General features: G+C 43.0%; 2 protein-coding genes and 1 long non-coding RNA gene across 3 annotated transcripts in view; 2 read left to right on the plus strand and 1 right to left on the minus strand.

The window, feature by feature from the left end:
• The window catches only part of LOC116686448 (zinc finger protein 184), a 22,310-nt gene extending 13,474 nt beyond the window's left edge, over window positions 1-8,836 (plus strand). The window contains exon 2 of the mRNA XM_032511462.1: window positions 5,185-8,836. Within this exon, the coding sequence (XP_032367353.1) occupies window positions 5,185-5,956 (772 nt within the window). The 3' untranslated portion in view covers window positions 5,957-8,836. The remainder of the gene's footprint in view (window positions 1-5,184) is intronic.
• The window catches only part of LOC116686446 (uncharacterized), a 75,300-nt gene continuing 68,583 nt past the window's right edge, over window positions 3,865-10,581 (plus strand). Inside the window, exon 1 of the mRNA XM_032511460.1 lies at window positions 3,865-4,717. Within this exon, the coding sequence (XP_032367351.1) occupies window positions 4,136-4,717 (582 nt within the window). The 5' untranslated portion in view covers window positions 3,865-4,135. The remainder of the gene's footprint in view (window positions 4,718-10,581) is intronic.
• The window catches only part of LOC116686468 (uncharacterized), a 26,419-nt gene continuing 20,861 nt past the window's right edge, over window positions 5,024-10,581 (minus strand). The window contains exon 4 of the long non-coding RNA XR_004331260.1: window positions 5,024-5,086. This is a non-coding gene — a long non-coding RNA (uncharacterized LOC116686468). The remainder of the gene's footprint in view (window positions 5,087-10,581) is intronic.

Genomic DNA, 10,581 nt, shown 5'->3' on the forward strand with positions numbered 1-10,581 from the left:
GAATACTTATTTTCGTAACAATGAAGTATCAAACGCTGTTGGATACTGTCCTTCCTCGTTTAGTCTTTTTTCAATGCCAAATTAATCTTTCTCTCCCTGACCCTGGCTTTCTGCTTGAGCAGCACTGGAAATATTGTGAACAAACTAATATCTAATTACACTGGTCGGACTGTTCAGCTCTGTTTCAGACTGATACCTTCGGATCAAAGCTGGTCCTCATCCTTAACAAGTGCTTTTTCAGTCCCAGAAAATACTTTTCAATACTCATCTGGCAGCAAACATTCAGTGTAAGAGTAAAATGAACTGTACCAAAACACGGAAAAATGACTTGACATACAAGACATTTTTATTTTTTACAGGTTATGAAACGGTCTTAATTTAATACTGATAGATTGCAGCGTAGCCCGCTAGTCAGACAGCAGTTGGAGCTCCCGCAGACCGAGAGCTCTGCATCCAACAGCTGTATGTGTGTGTGTGTGTCTGTCTGTCTGTGTGTGTCAGTATGTGCTGCCACAAATATATTAATGTATGGGAGACACTGCAAGTCTATGGGCTGAGTGTGCCTTTTCTCAAGGGTGGCCACTGGATACTTAAGTTCAGCTATCCCGATGCAAGGGAGGTGAAGGCATTGACTTTCTGGAAGGATTTCTGTGGCTGCTCTACAGAGCGAATTGGAAGGAGACTGAGGCACCATGAAGAGTCTGGATGTTCTTACAAACATCTTACGATTTTGAGGACCTTTATGGGAACACCAGTGGAGTCGGAAGGTTCCTCCTAGGTAAATGTTTTCAGTGGCTGAACTAACCAGACAGGTACCTTCCATCGCACTCTTAGTGTTGACTTTATGTAGAATCTGTAGGTGGTTATCTTACACATGTTGCATGCCTTTTTCAGGGTTCATTGTGCTACTTGATGTGATCTTCCACATTGGCAACAGCGCTTGTTTGTCTTTAATTCAGTCTAGAACTTAAGTCTCATCAAACCATTTAAAGGTGCTGTATTGGCTGAAGAAATGATCCTTTGAATCACAGAAACTTGGTTGCTGGTCCCAAGCTTGCAAAATAGCAGGGGTTTGATACCTGGGGTAGGCACGGATGGCTGGCTGATTCTGCAGGAGAGACTTTGGTCCTATTGTCTGAAGGTCAGGGGTGTGAATTGAGGGAGGAGTCCACAGATAGCTGTTGTCAGTTGGTGTTGGCTTCCTATAGCTGCCAGAGTTTGCTCCTTTTAAAAGCTGTAATTTACACCATCATCTAATCACAGTCTCTTCAGAGTGAACAATCTGGGCTTGAGGAGTCAAGGTCTATGTCGTTGGTAACCCTGACGGGCATCACTGTACAACGCTTTCATGCTGTAGAGTCTGGCTCCTTCCTGTCTCTAGCCTGACTGCATAGTGATAAACGGCAGGGACACCGCCTGGCTGAACATGCTGTGTGGAAGAAATAGGTAAAACCTGTTGGGGAGAGCTTAGCTCTGCAAGCTTAGATAAGCAATGGTCACTGTGTGGCAAACTGCATCGTAAAAGGTTGCAGGGGGAACACTGTGTGGCAAATGAGTATCTGACAATGTTTTCCAAGGTCAGTTGTGAGGTGAAGGATTTGATTAAGCAATTTGGTAATTCAGCCTCCCCCCCCCTCAGCTCCTACAGACTGTTGCTCAACAATATGGTGAGTATTAGGTGTCCTATGGCATTTTTCCATTACATGGTAACTGCTCAACTTGCCTCAACTCTACTCTCCCTTTTTAGTTTTCCATTATGAAAAAAGTCCCTTGTACCTACTAACAGGTACAGTGGGTGGAAAAGTATTCAGACCTTTAAATTTTTCACTCTTTGTTTCATTGCAGCCTTTTCCAAAAATCAAAAAAGTTCATTTATTTCTCAGTAATGTACCAATCAGACCCCATCTGGACAGAAAAAAACAGAAATGTAGAAATTTTTGCAAATTATTAAAAAAAGAAAAACTGAATAAACATGGTCATAAGTATTCAGACCCTTTGCCGTGGACCCTCATATGTAACTCAGGTGTGTCTATTCTTCTGATCATCCTTGAGATGGTTCTACACCTCACTTGGAGTCCAGCTGTGTTTGATTATACTGATTGGACTTGAAGGAAAGCCACACACTGTCTATATAAGACCTTACAGCTCACGGGCATGTCAGAGCAAATGACAATCATGAGGTCAAAGGAAAATGCCTGGAGCTCGAGACAAGAATTGTGGCAAGGAAGATCTGGTCAAGGTTACAAAAAAATTTCTGCTGCACTAAGGTTCCTAGAGCCCAGTGGCCTCCAAATCCTCAAATGGAAGACGTTGGGACGACCAGAACCCTCCTAGAGCTGGCCGTCCGGCCAACTGAGCTATCGGGGGAGAAGGCCTTGGTGAGAGAGGCAAAGAAGAACCCAAGGGCACTGTGGCTGAGCTCCAGAGATGCAGTCGGGAGTGGGAGAAAGTGTAGTAAGTCAACATCACTGCAGCAATCCACCAGTCGGGGCTTTATGGCAGAGTGGCGGGAAGCCTCTCCTCAGTGCAAGACACATGAAAGCCCGCATGGAGTTTGCTAAAAAACACTGAGGACTCCAAGATGGTGATAAATAAAATCCTCGGTCTGATGAAGACAAGATGAACTTTTGGCCTTAATTCTAAGCGGTATGTGTGGAGAAAACCAGGCACTGCTCATCACCTGTCCATACAGTCTCAACAGTGAAGCATGGTGGTGGCAGCATCATGCTGTGGGGGTGTTTTTCAGCTGCAGGGACAGGAGACTGGTTGCAATCGAGGGAAAGATGAATGCGGCCAAGTACAGGGATATCCTGGACGGAAACATTTTCCAGAGTGCTCTGGACCTAGATGGGCGCGGGTTACCTTCCAACAAGACAATGACCCTAAGCACACGCTAAAAAACGAAGGAGTGGCTTCACAACAACTCCGTGGCTGTTCTTGAATGGCCAGCCAGAGCCCTGACTTAAACCAATTGAGCATCTCTGGAGAGACCTGAAAATGACTGTCCACACAGTTTACCATCCAACGAGAAACTGGAGAGGTCGCAAGTAGGAATGCAGAGGATACCCAAATCCAGATGTGAAAAACTTGTTGCATTTCCCAAAACGACTCATGGCTGTATTAGATCAAAGGGTGCTTTACTAAATACTACAAAGGGTCTGAATACTTATGACATGTGATATTTCAGTTTTTGTTTTTAATAAATATGCAAATTTCTAATTTCTGTTTTTTCTGCAAGATGGGTTGCTGAGTGTACATTAATGAGAAATAAAAGAACTTTTTGATTTTTGGAAAAGGCTGCAATGAAACAAAGAGGTAAAAATTTAAAGGGGTCTGAATACTTCCGTACCCACTGTACTTTAAATAGTACCACCTCCGTCAAGGAAAAAGGTGACGTGTAAACCTGCAGACATTGGTTGGAGAGAATCGTCACTACTCACTGCTTCATCCAATTCCTTATATTTCTTTATTTCTTGTATTTCTACTCTATTTATAATATTTGTGCAACTACAACACAGAGTTTCCCTTCGGGGATCAATAAAGTATTTCTGATTCTGATTCTGATCTGATCATTGCTAGCGACCACAGCAACTGACGTGGGTCCTGAACAAACTTGCCATTTTAAAAATATGTGAGCCAGCAGTGTTTGTTTACTGCCTCCATCTTCTTTTGAAACTAATAGTGGTGCACAATATATCAGCTGCCGATATAATATTGCCCGATTTGGTCAATTTTGTACACATCGGTATTGTTCCAATGTCGGTATCATTCCTAAAAATTAAAATGAAAAAACGCCTAACCTATAAAAATAAAATCTTCTGCTACCTATCACCTGTCTGGATACGCTAACACGGTCATTTCCGGTGTTACAAAAAAATCGAATTAATTATTGACCGCTCCACTTTGGGGTCAACAGCGCAGTTGCATTATTTCACCACAAGAGGGCCCTAATATGTCAGTCAACAACCTTTCCAACAGTTGTCCAAGGCTAAAAAGGAAGACAAGTAGTGTAGATATGACCTAAGTAACTTACTGAACAACCAGTATTTATTTCTTTAACAATCGCAGTCCAGGAGATAAGATACAGTTCCACAATATTTCTCTGTATGTGTTTCCTGCAGATGTTGAGCAGCTGATGGTGGTTGAAGAAGAAATTCCCCCTGAGCAGCAGGATTGTAGCTCCAGTGTGGACCAGGAGGAGTCAGAGGCCCCCCCACACATTAAAGAGGAACAGGAGGATCTGTGGGGCAGTCAGGAGGGGGAGCAGCTTCAAGGGCTGGAGGAAGCTGATATCACCAAGTTCCCATTCACTCCTGTCCCTGTGAAGAGTGAAGATGATGAAGAGGAAGCTCAATCCTCACAGCTTCATCAAAGACAAACTCAACACATGGAAACAGAAGCTTATGGAGAAGACGGTGGAGGACCAGAACCAGCAAGGAACTCGCGTCCACATCCACTTTTACAACCAGAGACTGAAGAACAGACTGGAGACTCGTCTGAACCTGAGACTAATGACAGTGCTGATTGGAAGGAGACCAGAGAACCTCAGTCAGCTTTAAACTCTCTGAAACATCGTTCAATAGTTAAGAAACGATTTAGCTGCTTGGAGTGTGGGAGGAGATTTGTCCACAAACAACATCTGAAGAGACACTTGATAACTCACACAGGGGAAAAACCTTTTAGATGCTCTCAGTGTGGTAAAGCTTTTACTGAAAGTTTTTTCCTGAAGATCCACATGAAGACTCATTATGAACAAAAACATTTTAGCTGCCTTGAGTGTGGTAAAGCTTTCCCTGACTGGAGAAACCTGAAGAACCACATGATGACTCATTCTGGAGGAGAAAAACCTTTCAGCTGCTCAGTCTGTAAGAAATCCTTTACACGGAGAGGACGTTTAAGGTCACACATGGTAGTCCACACAGGAGAGAAAAGAAGTCCTAAACCATTCAGCTGCTCTGACTGTGGGAACCGATTTGGCACCAAGGCACACCTGAAGAGACACATGAGAACGCACACCGGAGAAAAGCCTTTTAGCTGCTCTGAGTGTGGTAAAGCTTTCTCTGATAATGGAAACCTGAAGAAACACCTGATGACTCACACAGGAGAAAAGCCTTTCAGCTGCTCAGTGTGTAACAGAAGATTTGCCCAGCGGATTCATTTAAAAACACATAAATGTGTTGGTTCAATGGAAACAGAAACTGATGTAGAGGACTGTGGAGGACCAGAACAAGCCAGGAACTCACATCCACTTTTACAACCAGAGACTGGAGACCTTCAACCAGAGACTGAAGACCTACAACCAGAGACTGAAGACCAGATTGGAGACTCTTCTGAACCTGACACTGAAGACAGTGCTGATTGGAAGGAGACCAGAGAACCTCAGTCAGATTTAAACTCTCTGAAACATGATTTAAGATGTAAGAAAACATTCAGCTGCTCTGAGTGTGGGAAAAGATTCGGCTGCAAGGCACATCTAAGGAGACACGCGGAAATCCACAGGGAGAAACGATTCAGCTGCAAATTTTGCAACGAAAGATTTGCCTGGCGCGCACAGTTCCAAGAACATAAATGTGTTGGTCGCCAAACTGAGGAGAACAAAGAGCCTGAGCCTCCATCACATCCACATCCACTTTTACAACCGGAGACTTTAAACTCTGTGAAACAAGATTCAGGATGCAAGAAAACATTCATCTGCTCGGAGTGTGGGAGGAGATTTGGCAACAAGGGAACTCTGCGCAGACACATAATGACTCACACAGGAGAGAAACCGTTCAGCTGCTCAGTCTGTGAGAAATCTTTTACACAGAAAGGGACTTTACAGAAACATATAATGATCCACACAGAAGAAAAATCTTACAGCTGCCCGGTCTGTAACACATCTTTTATACAGAGAGGAAATTTACAGCAACACATGGTAGTCCACATGAGAGAAAGGATTCAGCCGCCTTGTCTGTAACAGAAGATTTGCCTGGAGTTCTGATGTCAAAGGACATAAATGTCTTGGTCCGATGGCTGATGAAAAGGACTGTGGAGGACCAGAACCAGCCTGGGACTCACATCCACTTTTACAACCAGAGACTGGAGACCAGACTGGAGAATGTTTGTGCCTTCAAGTCCAAGCAAAACATCTCAAGTATCAAAAAAAATCTTTATGTATCTTCATCTAGATAGAAGACATTATGTTGTGTGGTGGGGAAAAGTACAGTCTTATTTTAAATATTTTATTAGATATTGTTTTTTTCTTGTAATGTCCGTCATATAATCAATTAAGGGTGTCACGATTTCGAAATTAAGTCATAATCTTTAATATCGAAGAAAAAAATGAAATTGTGATACTGCCACGCCCCCGTGACACGTCCGGTCGGCTTGTCAAGCGGAATAAAACCCACGTGTTGAAGTACTGCGTTACACAACCTCGTCTAACTTAACTAGAGCCAATCAAAAGACAGCATGGCAACCGGGGTGCAGGAGACGCATCGACAGAACTCTTTCACTGACATGTCTGACAGTGTGGAAGTATTTTGGATTTCCAGCGAGTTATGTTGATAATGTTCACGTTTTTGACCAAAAAAAAGCAACAGTTTGCCAGTTCTGCTTTATGCGTGTAGTACTATATATTCTCTGTGTTTACCATTGCACATGAGCCAAGCAGCTAGTGGATATTACTCCTGGTTTTAGCTTTATCACGACAAAACCGCACGGTTGAATTTCAGCCTGCATGCACCTTTTGTAGCCTAAACAGAGCAGCTTATATTGGTTATGTTTGAGAGAGCAACAAGTTAGTGGACCGCTGTCCGCCAAATCGCCTTTTTTGCTATTGGTCTACTCAACTGCTGTGGTGGCTCGATGGTGTTTGTCACTGCCCCATGTGAGGAGAGGGCAGAGTTGTCGCGTATGCGTCACTTTGCGACAAGTAGCATATAAGATGCTAACCATAGACTGTATACAGGTGTAACCGGTCTAAGATGCTAACAAGAGACTTCTGTAATGTCAACACAGTAAAAATGGACCTACTTAACGAAGTTGATTCACTGCTAGCTTAGCTACAAGTTAGCATCAAACACAACAAAGGGTGTCAGTTGAATGGTGTTTAGAGCTAACGTTAGCATCAAACAACCATAGATAGCTACAACGTTTCTGAGATGATTTCCATCTTCTGTTATTGTTCGTAATGAGAAAACGTTATTATTTCACGGATTTCATAAACTTCAGTATGACAGTTATTTCGTAAACCGTTTAAATCTGAGCATGCGCAACTCAAATCTGCACACGACTCATATTGGGCAGTGACAGTGTTTTAAAACTAAGCCTTCAAGTCAGTGCTGCGACCGGCGTCTTCAACCATAACCATTGCCTAATCCTAGCGCTGCCTGGAAGACGACGTTGAGGGCACCAAACATCAAACTCTGTCTGGCGCGAAGCGTCCCCCCCTCAGGATTGTCGTGAGCTTTTTTTGTTTTTACTTTATTGACAAATTGTCTAGTGTCCAATTGACCATTCACATGTTAGTGTTGCATTATGCTGTTAATACATGTTTTAAATTTGACAACACAGCGTGATTGCAGACAAAGGTAAGGCATTACCTCACATACAAGTCTAGTCAAAAATAAGGCATAGAAACCTGTGCTTTAAAAAACATGTAAAAATCGAGAATTGAATTGAATCTTGAGAATCGAAAATGTAAGTAAAGAGGGGATTTGGAGACTCGTGACACCCCTGTAATCAACCGTTACCAAGAAATCAGACAAAGTGAACCACCCGATATTTTATAGGGCTCACACTTACATTCACTTAATTCTGAGTAACGTACATGTTCAAGATTCACTGTTAATTGTGTATCAATATGGGAGTTTATTCAATACACACTGGGCTCATGTTTTAATTTTGTGTACCATGTTTAAGCATAATTTAGCAGTCTCGGAGAGGAGACGTTTCTCTCTGTCAGGGAGACAGGAAGTGCAAGTTGAAAGCTATGTTTAGTTTAAAAAAGGGAGCTGTGAGGGAGGTAGCATGGGGAAGTTAGCCTAGCAAGGTGTTTCCTGTCACGGAGTAAAGGAGCTTTCTCTTTGAAGCAAAGCTAAAATAGACATGTTATGATCTGTATAAAACTATAAAAACTCACTTGTGCATTGCTATGTTCCGAGGTAATATGATCAGTGACACCAAAATGGTTGAGGTCTTTTGACATGTGGAGTGTCTTCTATGTAACTAATGGCGTTTTTCCATTAACGGTACCTGCCCGACTCTGCTGCGGTGCCCTGTCCTTCCTTTTTCCATTGCAGATTAGTAGGACCACGGCCAATAGTCATAGCAGCAAAGTGTGTGTGCATGTGGCTGTTTGCCATAAGACAAATTTAATTTCTAAAGAAACTGGAGGCAGCAAAAAAACACCACTGGTTAATCAATTTAAACGACCAATCAGCAGTCAGCAGTGATTAGAGACAGTTGTCTCCAACCAATCAGCAGTCTGCCGTCTGAGTAGTGGAAGATGACTATGTACCATGCAGTGGAAAAACGTCATAATTAGGCCATGGTAAAGTTAATTAGGCAAAGAAATATAATAATTTGATATGATCGGTGTACACCAGGACAATAATATTTTGAAGTAAACCATCTGTTGACTAGCGTGAACATTAATAGTTATTATGTGAGTCATATGAAACTTGTTACAAGATTCACTTGTTTATTCAACTGACTATTGCCGGTGGTCAGTTGACGTGTCCGAGGCAGCTCGGTTTATTAAAATGTTACAAATAAATCTGCATGGAGTGAATATCAACAGTCTCTGGAGTCTTCATGGAGTCCTCGCATATAAATAAAATGGATAGAAAGGCCACTGGACTGTTTGCCGTTGTCATTTGATGGGTACCCAACAAAATGGGGATTGTTAGTTGTCCAGTGACAATATGCGTCAATGGGACCATAAACTGTGTTGAAGCTCGTTGGGAGGAGAGCCTCCTGACGTAGTTCGGGTAACTTTCTCGGAAGAAATGAGGAGGAACAGACCAAGCGACAACGGGTCAGAGGACCGCTAACGTTAGACCAAGCGGCAGTGGGTCTGAGGACCGCTAACGTTAGACCCAGCGGCAGTGGGTCAGAGGACCGCTAACGTTAGACCAAGCGGCAGTGGGTCAGAGGACCGCTAACGTTAGACCAAGCGGCAGTGGGTCAGAGGACCGCTAACGTTAGACCAAGCGGCAGTGGGTCTGAGGACCGCTAACGTTAGACCAAGCGGCAGTGGGTCAGAGGACCGCTAACGTTAGACCAAGCGGCAGTGGGTCAGAGGACCGCTAACGTTAGACCAAGCGGCAGTGGGTCAGAGGACCGCTAACGTTAGACCCAGCGGAAGTGGGTCAGAGGACAGCTAACGTTAGACCCAGCGGAAGTGGGCAGGCATGCATGCAACCTTTTGGAGAAATTTGCTGTTTTGAAACCAAAATGTTTCACCTTCGTGATTTGTACAGATCCAATGAGAAAGATATTTGATTTTTTGTTTAAGTGGGTAGGGAAGGGTATGGTCCGGCCACAGTTTTATAACAAACCAAAAAATTATTTTACATCTCTCGTGTGTTCTGTGCTAATTCTTCCTACACCACCACGAATAAGCACCAACAAAGAAACCCTGATCCCACTGTACGCATCCATGCTCACAAACAGACATGCACTGTATAGATAACAACTCGATCCAAGACCTAGACCTTATTATACACCCACGTCCCAGACTCATTGACAACATAGTTTTTGATTAGTACGTTAAGTCTAACGACACAGTATCCTGCAGTTGTCCACTAGTCAAGACTTTATCATTAAGAATGTACGACAGCAAAAGGATCGAGTTTCTGAAGTTATCATCGATAACGTGATCATTTCCCAATGTTACTTAAGTTAACGTAAGTCAAGTGTTAGCTAACGATTTCAGCTGACAGACTTCTCTCCAGCTTGTCATGATGTTAGCTTGCGTTAAGGGGAAGTTATGCTGATTTTCCACCGTTGTTTGTGTCTTTGAAGTGTGGGAGGAACAGTGTTTGGCTTCCACTCGTTGCCCTAAAGTATTGTCTAAGGATTAGACAGTACTTTTAGCTAATTATTTCAACTGTTGAAATAGTTAGCTAAAAGTAACTTCTAAACAATTGCGATAGTTAGCTAAATGCAATGACAAAACAATCTAAATTGTTAGCTAAAGGTACTGACTAAACAATTGTCTGTACTTCATTCTGTTTCCTGTGTTTCCACTTTACTTTTCTTTGAAGCAGGAACAAAGTAGTTGCATGACGTTTATGAGCTAATTTTCCTGACTTAACAACGCATGTCTTGAGATGTTGCTTTTGCACATATGCATGTTGCAATGTCGATGCTGAAGTAATTTATCATGCAGCCCTAAAACACACACGGTCACACCCCTAGTTAGCATGAAGTCCCAGTTTTCCTCAATTTGTTTCCTGTTTCCTGCAGATTATGAGCAGCAGTTGGTGGTTAAAGAAGATGTTCCCCCTGAACAGCAGGAGTGCAGCTCCAGTATGGACCAAGAGGAGCCAGATGCCCCCCCACACATTAAAGAGGAGCAGGAGGAACTGTGGAGCA

Source organism: Etheostoma spectabile, unplaced genomic scaffold, assembly GCF_008692095.1.
Source record: "Etheostoma spectabile isolate EspeVRDwgs_2016 unplaced genomic scaffold, UIUC_Espe_1.0 scaffold378, whole genome shotgun sequence".
Classification (NCBI taxonomy): Eukaryota; Metazoa; Chordata; class Actinopteri; order Perciformes; family Percidae; genus Etheostoma; species Etheostoma spectabile.